This window comes from Phyllobates terribilis, unplaced genomic scaffold (genome assembly GCF_046119375.1).
Source record: "Phyllobates terribilis strain yellow unplaced genomic scaffold, ASM4611937v1 Scaffold_11__3_contigs__length_659146591, whole genome shotgun sequence".
Taxonomy (NCBI): Eukaryota; Metazoa; Chordata; class Amphibia; order Anura; family Dendrobatidae; genus Phyllobates; species Phyllobates terribilis.
In genome coordinates this window covers 119,384,100-119,401,558 of record NW_027362771.1, presented here as the reverse complement: position 1 = coordinate 119,401,558, position 17,459 = coordinate 119,384,100, and the positions used below count along the sequence as shown (strand labels likewise).

General features: G+C 41.7%; 1 protein-coding gene across 3 annotated transcripts in view; it reads right to left on the bottom strand.

Annotated features, from left to right (window-relative positions):
- The window catches only part of CFAP54 (cilia and flagella associated protein 54), a 526,588-nt gene that overhangs the window by 320,854 nt on the left and 188,275 nt on the right, over positions 1 to 17,459 (bottom strand). For all 3 annotated transcript variants that reach the window (XM_073651573.1, XM_073651574.1, XM_073651575.1), the window contains exons 28-30: positions 15,657 to 15,824; positions 14,854 to 14,959; positions 4,403 to 4,492 (exon numbers count right to left, since the gene is read on the bottom strand). In XM_073651573.1, the coding sequence (XP_073507674.1) occupies positions 4,403 to 4,492; positions 14,854 to 14,959; positions 15,657 to 15,824 (364 nt within the window). The remainder of the gene's footprint in view (positions 1 to 4,402; positions 4,493 to 14,853; positions 14,960 to 15,656; positions 15,825 to 17,459) is intronic.

Below are 17,459 nucleotides of genomic sequence, written 5' to 3'. Positions count from 1 at the left end.
CGACTTTGTTTTGGATCCCCAAAGTACCGTGGCGGATCCGCAGGAACGAGTGCTGATAGATCCATCTGGACGGTGCGTACTTCGCCTGGAACTCAGCTAAAGAAAATTTTTTTTTTTTTTTTTTTATTTATTTATTTTTAATGCACGTATTCGCTGGAAAAAGTCTTAGAGAGCGAAGGCCGTGGGGCTCAACGGGAACCATGGCCTGAGCATGCTGTAATGCACACGCCCGGGCTGAGCGGCGTGTGCGTGTGATTCCACTGGACCGTGCCGGAGAGTGAATGCCTGGAGGGGCGTAACTAGGTATTCACCCGATCCGACCAGGGTCGCACGACGGCATATGACGCCAGTGCACCAAGGAGGAACCGAGCAGAGGGACCAGGTGCTACTCCAGGACAGACCCCGGACACGGCTGTTGACCCACACAGGGGAATACAGGAACAGACAGGTTAGGCTGGCACACAGACTGGTGGGTATAGGCAGGCACGACTGGTATGCAGGCAGGCGGGTATGCAGGCAGGGGGGTACAGGCAAGCACGGCTAGAGTGCAGACAGAGAGGCACTAGCAGGTAGGAACACAGGCGGGATAGGACCCAGTACACACTGGGACTCAGGAACAGAACCACAGATGTGGCGGACAAACACAGCAGAGTAAGGCCGCCCAGAGTGGTGAGCGAGAGCAGGGCAAGATGAGACCGCCTAGAGCGGTGAGCGAGAGTAGAGCAGGACGAGGCCGCCTAGAGCGGTGAGCAAGAGTAGAGCAGGACGAGGCCGCCTGGAGCGGTGAGCAAGAGTAGAGCAGGACGAGGCCGCATGGAGCGGTGAGCAAGAGTAGAGCAGGACGAGGCCGCCTGGAGCGGTGAGCAAGAGTAGAGCAGGACGAGGCCGCCTGGAGCGGTGAGCAAGAGTAGAGCAGGACGAGGCCGCCTGGAGCAGTGAGCAAGAGTAGTCAGAGCAGAGCGAGACTGCCGGAGCAGTGAGCAAAGGGTCAGAGCAGAGCGAGACTGTCGGAGCAGTGAGCAAAGGGTCAGAGCAGAGCGAGACTGCCGGAGCAGTGAGCAAAGGGTCAGAGCGGAGCGAGACTGCCGGAGCAGTGAGCAAAGGGTCAGAGCGGAGCGAGACTGCCGGAGCAGTGAGCAAAGGGTCAGAGCGGAGCAAGACTGCCGGAGCAGTGAGCAAAGGGTCAGAGCGGAGCAAGACTGCAGGAGCAGTGAGCAAAGGGTCAGAGCGGAGCAAGACTGCCGGAACAGTGAGCAAAGGGTCAGAGCAGGCCAGAACCGCTGGAGCGGTGAGCAAAGGCAGAGCAGGCTAGAACCGCAGGAGCGGTGAGCAAGGCAGAGCAGGCTAGAACCGCCAGAGCAGTGAGCAAGGCAGAGCAGGCTAGAACCACCGGAGCGGTGAGCAAGGCAGAGCAGGCTAGAACCGCCGGAGCGGTGAACAAGGCAGAGCAGGCAAGAACTGCCGGAGCGGTGAGCAAGGCAGAGCAGGGGGGACAGGGCTCTGTTCACACGGAACAGACAGGAAGGGAAAGGCAGAACCAGATACCCACAGGGTACTTGCAGTGAAGTAGCGAGTGGACCACAAACTCACAAACGGAAGTACAGTGACAACGAGCAGGAGTTAGGTACGAGTTCAGACTCTGCAGAAAAAGGAAAGGTACAGACACAGGAAACAGGCTAGAAGAGTATACAGACAAGAACAGACACAGTAGCAAGATACAGGAGCGGGTCTAGGTATGCAGCCCCTAGAAGGCGGGAGGAACAGGCTAGGAGCGTATTTAGACAGGACAGACAAGATACAGGAGAAGGTCTAGGTATGCGGCCCCTAGAAGGCGGAACGAACAGGCAAGGAGCGTGTTCAGACAGGCCTGGAAATACAGCCTCCAGGAAGGGCAGGCAAGCAAACACAGAAGAGGACCTGGCACATTCAGAGTGAGAGAGCACACTGAATAAAACACAATGCTCAGGCAGGGATTCATTGGAGGAGCTGGGTTAAATACCAGGTGACAGACAGCAATAGGCTGAGGACGCACAAGGGGTGTGCCCGCAGCAGGTACAAGAAACAGGAAGTGATCGGGCACCGCCCTTAAGCAGCAGACACAGAGGCAAGCAGACAGCATGGAGGGAAGCCAGGCTAGCAGACTGGACTGGAGATCAAGTGCGCGCTCTTGCACAGTGGGAGATGGACCACTATGCAAGGACGCCGCCAGGTATGTTACACCTGCTTCCCCGAGCCACACAGTCTGAACCAGTACCTGTGGCCATCCTGCCTATCGAGAACCGCACAGTCTGTACTAGTACCAATGGCCATCCTGTCTGCTATCCAGATCCGCACAGTCTTTACCAGTACCAGTGGATGTCCTGTCTGCTATCCAGAACAGCAAAGTCTTGGCCTGTACCAGTGGTTTTTCTGTCTGCTATCCAGAGCCGCACAGTCTTTACCAGTACCAGTGGATGTCCGGTCTGCTTCCCAGAGCCACGCAGTCGGAACCAGTGGCCGTCCTGTCCTCTATACAGAGCCACACAGTCTAAACTCACACCAGTGGCTGTCCTATGCTGTCTGCCTCATTCTATCCTAACCAACGTCTCTGACCCTTGGGGTCAGCAGCTACTGTTCCAGACACTGCCCAGAAGTGGTACCTGGCTGCGACCTGACGCACAAGTCAGACTTCACCAACCGAAGCTCCAGTGAAAACCAGGTAGCAGCTTAGTTATGTCCCTCCAGGTTAAGTCCGGCCCAATAATCAGTGGGTCCATGATCCATGAGCGTTACAATGCCTATACTTGGGATACAAGGTGTCACAAAACAATCGATCGAATGATGACATCAGTCAATTCCAGTTATAGCAAAGTATCTCCAAATAGGAAAAATTATTTACAGTATATGTCTCCTTTAAAGGGGTAGTCTAGGCTTGGGACAAAAGTCTGCAGTCACTCTCTGTGACTGCTGAATCTGCAAGCTGTCATGATGCCCCATGTAAGAGCGGTGACATGACTGCATGTATGCGGTTTGTATAATTACGGTCATGTGGCAATTAGACTTCTAGGCTTCTTTCAATTCCTTTCTTTAGAGAAGCTAAAGCAGTCTAGTCGGCATGTGACCGCAAGTATTCAAATTGCAAACATGCGGTCGTGTGACAAGTTGGCACTGGCAATAACGGGGAATCATGATAGTGTGCGCACTACACACTGTCACAATTCGGCAGTCTGCTATCACATAAAATGACAGCAGACTTTTGTCCCAAGCCTGTACAACTCCTTTAAAATGTACATGAGTAATTTGTAAGATAACTTTCATAGGCTATTCCCACCTATACTTTGACAACCCAGAACAGAAAGAAGGACAGTCATAGTTACATAAAAACCTTAAGTGGTCACTGGGGCCTGTCAGCAAATCATTCTATATGGATGTCTATAGTTTTGAGTAGGAAATTGGATTTTCCACTGACAGCCCACCTTGTTCTATCAATAATCTGGTTGCGGAAAATGTGAATTAAAATTGTGTATTTATGAATTACAGAGCTAGTAATAAACTACACATGTAGTGGATGGAGTGAGAGCGATGAGCACACCGAGGAAATGGAAAGTAAAAAATGACACAAGGGACAATCAAGAATTGCTACAAATTGGTCAAATTGGATTCCCCTTCTCATTTAGGGTATTTCTCACTCCTCTGCCTTGACGGTTTTATAAAATATCGAATTCAGTGTTTATTCAATACATATACCTAAAGTCTCATGTGTGTCATGCTAATCTAATGAACATGATGTGATTTCTTTTTTATCGAGTTTGATCAAAATTTACAAAATAAAGCCTCTGTGCCCCTTCATGAAATCAGTTATACACTAGCTATCCAATAATATCTATGGGCACCCAATAGGAGAATACCAGTGAGAATGGAACACTGTACCATGTATTAACCTTGCGTCACTACATTACAGGTTTCTGGAACCAAGTTTGTTTCCATATTACTGCTATATATTTCTACTGTCTTAATATCAGAATTATTGCAGAGATGTGTTACACTCCCACAGCTGCTAATTTCACTATCACCCTATAATTTGGAGGTTGTGCACAGTGATGTACATGAGACCTAATTACATAGAAATCATGGAAAATATTGTGCCTTTGCCTTGCAAAGTACAAATCAAGATTGTAGTGTTCATCACTTAGAATGAGAAATTTTTAGAATAATGGATGGTAATTCTCATCAGTCAGAATCAATCCTTTTTGGACCCACAGACTCAGTAGAAATAAAGTGTGCTAATCTGACAACTGCAATCTTGCAACATGTAGCATGCCACACCTCCTCTTTAGCAAAATATACAATAAAATACAAAATAAATACAAAATACAAAGTCAATTAAAGCTTTTCTTTATTGTTTAGATTATGAAAAACTCACTTTCTTTAAATGCGGCACTTGGAGACCAGCAAGAAACAACAGAATACAGAAGGATAGGATCTTCTTGTCCGGTAAGCTGTGTCCCCGCGGCTATAAAATTAAATGATGAGATATATCAGATTGAGACATATTCAAATGAATTAACTTTACAGCAGTCAATGCAAAAGTAATTTTTAGACTAAGTTACACATTTTAAAACTTTCTCTGCAATTTCCCTGCTTAGTATTCTGTTCTAACATGTGAGCGCAGCAAGCGGTAAATTTAACGTTGTGCTGTGTCAGCTTGTTCTTTCCTGTGGCAAGAAACTCTTAATTGTTTTTTTATTTTCCATAGAAGCATCAGTGTAAAAACAACAATATGGCCAGTTAATAACTTTTTTCATTAACTCACCCAGGTAAACCCGGCTGATTAGCTATGAGAAATAATAAGTTAAAAGTATGCCAATTTAGAATAAAAAAAATATTAGTGTCTTAAAGTGTCTTCTGAGTAATTAATCTACTAATTGTTCAACTTCTGAAGAGTATCGCTGGTAACTCTAGATAGCAGATCTCAAGGACCATGGCTAATTGATTTGATTACAAGCTGAGAAAACATGGACTGCAGAAATATGGTACTATGCAATCATCTATACATTCCAGGTGCACTCAACGTGCTTCCTTGGTTTAGCACTAATTATCATACTTCTCATATATATATATATATATACTCAGTACATGTGTGTACAGTGCCTACAAGTAGTATTCAACCCCCTGCAGATTTAGCTGGTTTGATAAGATGCAAATAAGTTAGAGCCTTCAAACTGCAAACGAGAGTAGGTTTTATGAACAGAAGCATAAATCTTACAAACCAAAAAGTTATGTTGCTCAGTTGAATTTTATTAAATTTTAAACATAAAAGTGTGGGTCAATTATTATACAACCCCTATGTTTAATATTTTGTGGAATAACCCTTGTTTGCAATTACAGCTAATAATCGTCTTTTATAAGACCTGATCAGGCCGGCACAGGTCTGTGGAGTTATCTTGGCCCACTCCTCCATGCAGATCTTCTCCAAGTTATCTAGGTTCTTTGGGTGTCTCATGTGGACTTTATTCTTGAGCTCCTTCCACAAGTTTTCAATTGGGTTAAGGTCAGGAGACTGACTAGGCCACTCCAACACCTTGACTTTTTCCCTATTGAACCAGGCCTTGGTTTTCTTGGCTGTGTGCTTTGGGTCGTTGTCTTGTTGGAAGATGAAATTACGACCCATCTTAAGATCCTTGATGGAGGAGCGGAGGTTCTTGGCCAAAATCTCCAGGTAGGCCGTGCTATCCATCTTCCCATGGATGCGGACCAGATGGCCAGGCCCCTTGGCAGAGAAACAGCCCCACAGCATGATGCTGCCACCACCATGCTTGACTGTAGGGATGGTATTCTTGGGGTCGTATGCAGTGCCATCCAGTCTCCAAACGTCACGTGTGTGGTTGGCACCAAAGATCTCGATCTTGGTCTCATCAGACCATAGAACCTTGAACCAGTCTGTCTCAGAGTCCTCCAAGTGATCATGAGCAAACTGTAGACGAGCCTTGACATGACGCTTTGAAAGTAAAGGTACCTTACGGGCTCGTCTGGAACGGAGACCATTGCGGTGGAGTACGTTACTTATGGTATTGACTGAAACCAATGTCCCCACTGCCATGAGATCTTCCCGGAGCTCCTTCCTTGTTGTCCTTGGGTTAGCTTTGACTCTTCGGACAAGCCTGGCCTCGGCACGGGAGGACACTTTCAAAGGCTGTCCTGGCCGTGGAAGGCTAACAGTAGTTCCATAAGCCTTCCACTTACGGATGATGCTCCCATCAATGGAAACAGGTAGGCCCAACACCTTGGAAAGGGTTTTGTACCCCTTGCCAGCCTTGTGACCCTCCACGATCTTGTCTCTGATGGCCTTGGAATGCTCCTTTGTCTTTCCCATGTTGACCATGTCTGAGTGCTGTTCACAAGTTTGGGGAGGGTCTTAAATAGTCAGAAAAGGCTGGGAAAAGAGATCTTTAATCCACACATGTGAAGCTCATTATTCTTGGTGCCTGAACTACTTCTTAATACTTTAGGGGGACCAAACAGAATTCTTGTGGTTTGAGGGGTTGAATAATAAATGACACTTTTTACGTTTTAAAAAAAAAAAAAAATTTGCTGCAGTGCATTTCCCACTTCCAGGCTGATCTACAGTACAAATGTCACAATGCCAAGTTAATTCCGCATGTGTCAACCAGCTAAATCTGCAGGGGGTTGAATACTACTTGTAGGCACTGTATGTACATAAAAAACACACATAGAAGCTCAGTTTATCTATGCAAAAAGTACATTATATTCTGTGATCATAAATGCTTGTGATGTCCTATATTCGTGAGATTTCCCTTTGAAGGCCACTTTAGTAAACATGGGGTTGGGTCAGGCAATTCCAAAATGTGCTTGAATAGTTATGTTATGAATAGTTAATAGTTGAATGTTACACTCTTGTAATAACAGTTCAACAAAATCAATAAAAAAAAACGGGCCCAATGCTCCTTGAGCTTCAAGTGTGGGGGGTATATATAGGGCTAAAATCTAGACCTTGTGCCCCAACTTCTCTTGGCTCCTATCTGCGGATTTCTTTCTCAGCTGCTCTATGTTAGATCAACTGTGTACAATTCCATTTACCATATGCTGGTACATAATATTCTTCCAGCAGACAGACGCAGCAATATAAGCAAAATGGCCGTCTCTGGTAACGCTCCTGGCATGCTACCTACCTGGCCTTCTGAATTTTAAAACTTGAGTTAAGGCTCATTCAGACATCTGTGCCAATCGATCAAAAAACGGACTGCTAATGCACAGACTGGCCACGGCTCTCTCGACCCGAGCGTGACAGCTTAATATATTTCCATGAAGCTGCACACTCGGGTAGGGAGAACCACAGCCAGTCTGTGTATTGCAGTCCAAGATCGAAATGAAATCCACGGGTGTCTGTGTGAGCCCTAAGGAAGATAAATTTTACTAGTAGTAAGTGCCCTCGCTTTTCTGCTGCATACTCGCATAGCATAGGACAGTGGTGGGGAATTAATTTTCCAGAGGGAGCCACATGATAGACTGTAACTGTTGTGGAGGGCCAAATCAATACACTAAAATTAATTCTGCTCAATAATAATATTAACATACTAATATTAAATAATAATTATATCACTTAATATTGAGCAGAATTAAATATGCTGACATCCCCCTATATACCAAATGAGCCCACACACAGCCACCTGTATACAGTATGAGCCCCCACATAGACTCCTATATACAGTGTGAGCCCCCCACAGCCTCCTAAACACAGTGTGGGCCCCCACGCAGCCTCCTACACACAGTGTGGGCCCCCACGCAGACTCCTACATACAGTGTGCGCTCCCACGTGGCCTCCTAAATACAGTGTGGGACCCCACGCAGCCTCCTACTTACAGTGTAGACCATCATGTGGCCTCCTACATACAGTGTGGGCCCCCACGCAGCCTCCTACATACAGTGTGGGCTCCCACGTGGCCTCCTAAATACAGTGTGGGACCCCACGCGGCCTCCTACATACAGTGTAGACCCCCATGTGGCCTCCTAAATACAGTGTGGGTCCTCACACAGCCTCCTTAATACAGTGTGGGCTCCCAGGTGGACTCCTACAAACAGTGTGGGCCCCCATACTGCTTCCTACATATGTGCAAACATTCCATGCAGTGACATTGAAAAGCAAGCGACAGTGGACAGGGCAGGGCATGGAGCAGCCTGTGGGCCACTGTTTACAGCCCTTATGCTACCTCGGTCTGGGACAGCCAGAGGGATGGATGTGGCCATTGGGTTGCAGCACCTTACCTGGCATTAGCAGATATAGGTTTTTAAGGCACCCAATGTTCTCCAAATGTTTCTTTTATTGCAGTGTGTCAAAAAAATACAAACATGTTTAGCTTCAAATTCAATAAATTTTAGCTTTAAAAAGTCTTTGTGCAGCTGAAACGTCACCATATTTTTCCCATGTTTGTAATTTTCTGGCGCTATGCAATAAAAGATACATTTGGGGAACATCTGGTGCCTTGGAAACCTATTTTTTCTACTGTATTAAGAGACTAAATAGAAAGTTGCTTCCAAGCACAGATCTGCAGGAGTACTGCGGGGAATTCAATACAAAACTGGCATCATCTGATGGCAGACAGCAGTGAAGTTAGAGAAAAAAGTGGCAGAAGGGTAGTGCCTCCTCTGTGAGAACAATCCAGCAGTGTGTACACATGTTTGCATTTCTGCCTTAAAGTGTATGTATGTATAAATGTACATACATGCGTAGGTGTAAAAGTATGTGTGTGCCACAGGGTGTATATATGTGTGTAAATATATGTATACTGTATGAAATGCTGAGATGGAATAAGCCCTTTATGGTGTAGTCACAATTGTATCTGGTCAGCTTTTCTGCCTATGCACTGCAGATCAGGGAAACATTACATACAACAATTCACTATATGGGTTTAAAATACATCAATCAGCAAAACTAATCTACCAGGACTAAAAAAGTTATCCTAGGCCTTTGTCTACTAGAAGGAAACAAAAATAATGTTAAGGCCATGCCTAAGTAAATGGGGTCTTATATAGTTAGTTTGGCAATACGTGATAGCTAAACCCTTTCCCCACATGATCAGACAAGCATAATGGCCCATTTAGACGAGCCAGTAATCGGTGAATGAAAACATGTAAACAGTCTACAATCACTAGACGAATGAGCAAAATGCTCATTTATTGGATGTGATGACGGCACATAGTACATCTCCTGGTTACATGGGACAATCAACACCATGATGCGGTATGTTGACAGAACGATCATACAAGAAATCGTTCTGTTGGCATCAATGTTTCATCGGCCTGTATAAACAAGTCGGTAAACGAGATCCGATCGACTTGTGTATGGCTTATGCCTAAATGGACCATACTATCTGACACAGTACCAAGGTGCTCACATTAATTTCACGTCACTTATTGGGAACTACATTTTTTTTTCCATTGGGTAAGTAGCTATTTCATTTTTAATATTACACAACACTTTGAGGTGTAGCTGATAACCAACAGAGTAATTGTTAATACCTGACATTTACTTTTTTCTTGAACTTCCTTCCAAAAATCCATGTTAACTTCTACCCATCTCTTGACTTAATTAATACATAAAATAATCTTACAGTATATACTTTCACCTCATTAGGCATAACCAAATCTAATATCTAAATTGCACAATTTCTGCTTGAAAATACAACAGTCCTGGCTTATGACCGCAACGCAGAACGTACGTGCATTTTACCAAAAGGAATATATTGAGGTTATTTTCAGTCTCATGTCATTAAAATCTAAATCTATCTTAATTTTTTTTTATAATTTAATGACTAGACTGTAAACTGACTTAATTAATTTATCATATGCTTCAGCAACCAACTTGTATAATTAGCTGATTAAGATGCATATCTCATTGATTTAGTTATACACTTGTTAATTTAATTGCCACAAGTTTGCCTAATTACATTTAGGAGTGTCCCCATAGTTAGATATTGTCCTTTGTTTGAGGATGTATAGAATATTATATCTGGGTTATGCTTGGCGAAGATTATAAAGAAGTGGGCTTTTATTCATTTAGCTAGTTACTTGCGGAATATTGGGACATAATGCAATTTAGTCTACAAATCATAGCAGCGGGATAATTCAATTAAGTCATATTTATATCTGCTTCTAGATTAATGCAAGCACCTTGCAAAATAATAAGTTCACAGTTTTCATGATGGAAATGACTATTACTTGTCTAACAGACATAGCATTAGTGTAGAAGTGATGAAAACATTATCAAAAGCCACATATGTTCCGATATTTCACTCCGCTAACAGCACACTTTACTTTTCAGATTATGACTAGATGTCAATTACTAGCAAATACATTAGCTACAATAAATGGAAAAGAAAATAATTTGAGTATTTCTAAAAAGGTATCACATCTTATATAAAAAAGGAACTAAATGTACTACTAAGATGTATCACTAAAGCTCACTAAATACTACAGAACTGCAACAAAAATCTCCACCGAATGTATAGAATTTGGGGAATTTTAATTTAAGTTCTCCGGTTACGTAACAAATATTTACATGTTTCAGAAAAGCTGAAATCTTACGAACATAGTAAGAACTAAACACAGATTTACAGCTTTTTAAGGATGCGTTCACATGTTGCAGCAGCATCACGACTGATGTGCAGCTACTGTTCAGCTGAAAACCTTGTTGGTATGCAGTTTGCAAAAGGCAACTTCTAATTGTTGATAACCATGCGGTCAAAACTTGTTTTGCTGTATACCCACATAGTTATTAATGATACAAGTGCTGCCATTTAGTGATCAGAACTGAATGGGCCTTAAGGAAGTTGACCCCTGTCAGATAATGTTATTAAAAAAATAACTATCTGCGCTGTACTCACCTTCCCGTGTCTACTAGTGAGCCTCCACTGCTGCTCCATGCCATTGGCTGCTGTGCTGACGACAAGTTGACAGTGCTGAGCCAATCAGTGAGCTCAGCGGCTCTGGCAGGGTAGACGGAATACACCTTCAGAGCCATTGAGCCGCACTGCTGACGTGATGCAATGCCAGACACCTGGAGCAACGGCAGAGGCCCGACCGGGCGAGACTTTGTTTTCTGCAGGACAAATTGTACTCATTTTTAGCTCTGTTTTGGGGTATATATAAATTACTGTGCAATTTGTATAATTTCTCTTTCCAACGCAAATATAGAAAAAAAAGCTATTTTTTTGGTTTAGTTTCTTTTTGTTTGTATTTTTTAATGTTCGCGTTTCACACCAAATAACCTGTAGAATTAATGGATGCCTTTTTCACTATATGTTTGTAATAAAATGTATATTATATTAAAAAAAAATGGTACTTTGGGATTTTTTTATTACTTTTTATTTATTTTTTTTTTGCACAGGTTTTAAACATATTTATATTTTTTACATTATTTGTCCCTAAAAAGATCATAAAATATCTCCATGTAAACGTTTTTCTTTTATTGTTCATTTTTTTCCACAGTAACTGGGGCATCCATATGAGCCCCAGCTACAGAGGAAAACATCCCCCCTGCTGTGCCAGTAGTCACTACTACAGTTGATCTTGGTCTACTACACCCAACAACTCCGCTATGCTATTTTAAAACATTCCCTACTTTGGTATATTTTTAAGGCCTAGACAACCCCTTTAATGCACCCAGTAAAGTCTAATCATCTTGTAAATAATACACCCACAACTTTCCAATATACTTTGTTCTGCAAGCTAATATATTAATAGTGGTAAACACTTGGAGGACGCTCTTGCTTACATTTAAAGGCTGCAGACCAATATATACCTATTAATGCTTTCAGCTAAGAAGTGGATACAAGTACAGTACCGGAGAAGAGTTTGGACACACCTGTTCATGCAATGGTTTATCTTGTTCTTACTGGAAAGTGCACATTGTAGATTGAGGCAGCAAAACTGCAAAGGATCAAATACGGAAACAAGGAGTAAAGAGAAGTGTGAAATTAACCAGAATATATTTAAACCTTAGATTCCTAAAAGCATCCCCCTTTTAATCTGATGACAGCTTAACAACCCCTTGGCATTCTCTCAACCAGCTTCATCAGGTAGTCACTTGGAATGGCTTCCAATGAGGTATACCTAGTCAAGAGTTAATTTGTAGACTTATCAGCCTTCAGAAAGTGTTTGCGACCTTCAGAAGCGTTTTGCAAAGGCAAGCCTGGTACATAATTCCATATAGTGCTGATCATTTTCCCACAACTGTTCTAAGCCAGAATATGGAAAGAACAGAGGCTGGACAGACATCTGTCTGAGATGGTTTAGTGAATTCTGCATTGAGCAGAGGGTTGAACACGATGACCCTGGAGGACCCTTCACATTCTATGATTCTAAGAAACATTCAACTAAGTAACGATGAATGACAGTTCTATCATTACGTTAAGACATAAAGGTCAGTAAATCCAGAAAGGTGCTAGAACCTTGAAGGCATCCTTAAGTCATGAAAACCATCAATCACTATGACTACGACAACTCTCATGAGGGCCTCCCCAGAAAAGGAAAACTAAGAATTACCTCTGCTGCTGATGATAAGCTCATCAGAGTTACCAGCCTGGAAAACTGCAAATTGACAGAACTTCAGATAACAGTCCTCAAAAATGATGCACAGCCATTAAATAACAGACAAATCTCAACATCAAAAGTTCAGAGGGGACTGCTAGAAGCTGACATTTATTGCTGAAAAAAATGACCATAAGCAAGAAGAGACTTGTTTCGGGCAAGCAAGCAACACGAGCTCTAGACATTAGATCACTGGAAAACTGTATTGTGGTCTGATAAATCAATATTTTAGATTTCTGGTACCAACTTCTATGTCTTTGTGAGATGCAGAAAAGGTGTGCAGATGGTTTCTAAATGTGTAGTGCCCACCGTGAAGCAAGGAGGAGGAATTGTGATGGTGTGGGGGCGCTTTGCTGGTAACACTTACCCAGTATGGCTATCACAGCATTCTGCAACAAAATGCCATCCCATCTAGCTTTCACTTACAATGACCATCAGGACTATGCTTCAAAACACACCCCCAGGCTACTTAAGTGCAATCTGACCAAGAAACAGAGATATGGAGTACATCTCATGTCAGATGACATGGTCTCCACAATAATGCAGCCCCAACTTAATTCACATGGTTTTGGGATGACATGGACCTTAGAGTGAAAGCAAATCAGCCAAGAAATGCTCAGCACCTCAGGGACTCCTTCAAGACTGTTGGAAAGCCATTCTATGTGACTAACTAACAAAGCTGCTTTAGAGAATGCCAAATGTATGTGAAGCTGGAATCAGATTAAAAAGAGAGGTACTTTGAGGAATCGCAGGTTTAAGACTTATTCATGTTTGTTAAAACACTTGTTTCTTTACTCAGTTTCCCTATGTATTACTTCGTTGTTTTACAATTTTACAAAGTGCACATTCCAATAGAAACAAGTAAAACCATTGCATGAACAGGTGTATCTAAATTTTTGACTGTTACAGCATATCCAGTGTGATCAAGACTTAGGGAATCTTACAGGCTCCCAAAAGGCCCCCAACCTTCCACCAATATCATACAGCACCCTATACCTTGTGTTTTAATTAAGAGTCTGATGTGAGAAAATTCTGGAGCTATGAGGGCCAAAAACACTTTTGTTTCGCAGCTCATGATATGCTAATTCGCCACTACTAGTCCGACAGGGCGTCTATTTCCCCAAACTAGTCCTGGCCTCGGGTGTTGTAATCAAGACCACTCGGCATGATTGGACAGCTAGACTCAGCGTCTTAAAGCTTCAGCAAAGTAGATAGGATTTATAGAAATCTCACGAACACAGTGCTTTCTTTGTGCAGCATAAACTTGACCTGCTGTGTGTGATTAAAATTAATTTCTCTAGCAGGTACGCTGAGTTTTATATGCAGATTTTCACCAAAGAATTGCATTAGATGCATAAAGTCTGCAGGAAAAAAACATGTGTTTTTAGTGTGTTTCCACTGTGTAAGTGCATCAAAAACGCACGTAATCCGCACATGACTATATCACTAAAATTTTGGCAAAGCCAAATATCAGAAATGATCACAAATAGATTTATGTAAAACACGACACTCCAACAAGAGACAAAACCGCAGGGTCAAAATTGAAATAAAAACAAATGGAAAAAAGGCACTAAAAAACCCAAAAGTAATGTAGTGTACTTAACAGGTGCAGAAATACTGCAGAAATTCTTTAGCTTCAAAAACATAGCAACTACTCATGGGATGGAAGCATTATAGCTTTAGTGCAGGAGTTCTTGTGCAGACGCAGCACACCATGCATTGAGGCTTGGACTGGGCACATGAAAAAGTTACCAAACAGGGCTCTGTATAATATTGGTTGCAGTTTGGGGGCCTTTCAACCTGACAGGGACCCTGTAAAGTGGGTCTGTCAGCCAATTTCTGCAATATAAATTAAATGCATTAATAAACAGATATCTTAGAACTGATTAGATTGGTATACTTACTTTGAAAATCTATGTCAGAATAACTGTGTAATAATGATATTAAAATGAGCATTTTATGAGTCCAGCCATAGAATGAAATATCTCATGAATCAAAGTGTCTTTAATCTACACCCACCCAGCCTGCCTGACAGCTTGTACTGAGCAGGGGGAGATCTCAGAAGGAAGAAGGGACAGTGAGAAGCTGTGAAATCAAGCTAGGTGGGCAGAGGGCGAGTTTACACTTTCATAAAGGATTATACAACATCAGTCTCATCACTGAGAGATCTATTAAACAATGTATGCAGGTTGTATTGTTAAATCTGGTGTCAAATCCGATTAAAGCTGTGCATATATGGGTACTGTTATTCCTACAAAGAGGACTTACATGGCTTTGTCAGTTTTAGCAGGGTTTGTTCCAAAGCATTTAACTGTTCATTAACTTTATCTGTGATAAGCATCTTCTTTATTTGATGCTTTTTCTGTGGATGTCCCTTGAAAAAAAAAAACAAGGATAAAAAATTTGGAGAGCATTTACTAAGCAAAATCTAACAGAATTTTGGCACAATTTTCACAAAATAATGGCTCCCAGGCCTTGCATTTCATCTGATGGGCTTTAGACACTTTTTTCACCTCGCTTGGTGTCGTGGCGGGGGCTGGCCTTACAAAGAAAGGTCATTGCGTGTGATGTGACAAATATTGGTGCATATTTCTGGCATAAGGTATACCAAGCAATAGTGAGTGTTAACTAGAAAATCTAAAGATGCACCAAATGTATCAATCAGCATGACCCACTGTGATAAATTGGGAGCATTTAAAGTTTTCACTGTCTAAAAACTAGACAGTATTTATAAAAATGCCCCAGAATGTTTAAAATTAATGTACCTGATAATGAATATACTTAAATATATATATATTTTTATTTTTTATTTATTTAATTAGCCAATTAACTGCTGAAATCACTCTACTGCTCAAATTTCACCTGTAAGTGGATTAGTACAGTAAGAAGGAACCATCTGCAAAGAAGCCACATTCTGTATCTTACGCCATGCAGAAAGACTTAGTATTTCTTTAGAGGATTCATATTTGGTCAGATGTTAGCTATAAGCTAATACCTTTATTTTAACCTTGTTAAACCTCGGTTTAAACATGATAATATCACATTGTCTTGTAGGTGTATTAGTTCTATACCTTTTCTTTATCATTAGCATCCTTAGCTTTTTCTGTTTCGTCATCACAGATGGATTTTGCCTGAGAACTTGGTATAGTAACTGATGTATTTTCAGTCAAATCAAGTAACTTTTTCCCAATTTCAATTATACATATGGCAAGTTCATATTCTTCCCAAGAACGAAGTGTCTGTCAAAAGAGAAACAAACATTTTTACTACAGCAGAGTATTAAAAGATGTAGTAAATTAAGAATAATATTTCTCAATTAAGGTTGCTCTTCAACTCCTAAAACTTTCATTTCATCCAGAGATTTTGGGAGTTCTTCTAATCTAGAGGGAGATAACCAACTACCAGGTCAGAACCTATAAAGTGGTAGCCAGAGTATAAACTGTGAGAAAGTCACTGGCAAAGTACTGGAGGGAAGATATGTAGCACTGAGGTTGTTAGCTCCTGTAATTAAACATAGGAAAAAGGTTCCAGCTCTCAAGGAATCAGTAATCTTGAGTGCTAGGGTGATTGAACACCTGTAGAAATGGAGGCGATCAGAGGATAAAACTCCAGCCTTCTAGAGCATCTGGTGTGGGGTGGGCCTGGAGTCGAAAGCTCTGAGCCGTTTTGTCATGTGATGGAAAGACAAACCTTGGGTTGTTTGTTCCTGAAGTGGGCGGTTACCCGTAGCAACAAGGACTGTGCCATACGTTATGTTTTATGTTCCTGTTAGGCCAGGAAGGCCGTGTTTGTTTTGCTAGCATTGCTGTGGTTTATGCAGTGCTCTTAATAAACTCAGCAGAAGATTTAAAGAGAAAGTGTTCCTGTGTACCTCTATGTGTAACCAAGTGAGCCGATCTACCACAAAACATATGGGCCAATAAAGACACCAACTTTTTTTATGAAATCTTCAATTAAATGCTGCCCATTTTTTTTTTTTGCTTTTTTATGTACCATGGGTTGGTGTGTTGCAACTTGTTGGCTGGCACCTACCCGCACTTTTGCTTGTGCTGCTTCATTTTCTTGTATATATGTATAGATATACTGTATAAATATCTATAAATATATATATATATATATATATATATATATATATATATATACATATAGTACACAAAACATATGTTACAAGGATTTTATATAACATATATATATATATATATATATATATATACAGTCATATGAAAAAGTTTGGGCACCCCTATTAATCTTAAGCTTAATGTTTTATAATAATTGGTGTTTTTGCAACAGCTATTTCAGTTTGATATATGTAATAACTGTTGGATACAGTAATGTTTCTGCCTTGAAATGAGGTTTATTGTACTAACAGAAAATGTGCAATCTGCATTCAAACAAAATTTGACAGGTGCATAAGTATGGGCACCTCACCAGAAAAGTGACATTAATATTTAGTAGATCCTCCATTTGCAAAAATAACAGCCTCTAGTCGCTTCCTGTAGCTTTTAATGAGTTCCTGGATCCTGGATGAAGGTATTTTTGACCATTCCTCTTTACAAAACAATTCCAGTTCAGTTAAGTTTGATGGTCGCCGAGCATGGACAGCCTCTTCAAATGATCCCACAGATGTTCAATGATATTCAGGTCTGGGGACTGGGATGGCCATTCCAGAACATTATAATTGTTCCTCTGCATGAATGCCTGAGTAGATTTGGAGCGGTGTTTTGGATCATTGTCTTGCTGAAAGATCCATCCACTGCGTAACTTCAACTTTATCACTGATTCTTGAACACTATTGCCAAGAATCTGCTGATACTGAGTGGAATCCATGCGTCCCTCAACTTTAACAAGATTCCCAGTGCCGGCATTGACCACAC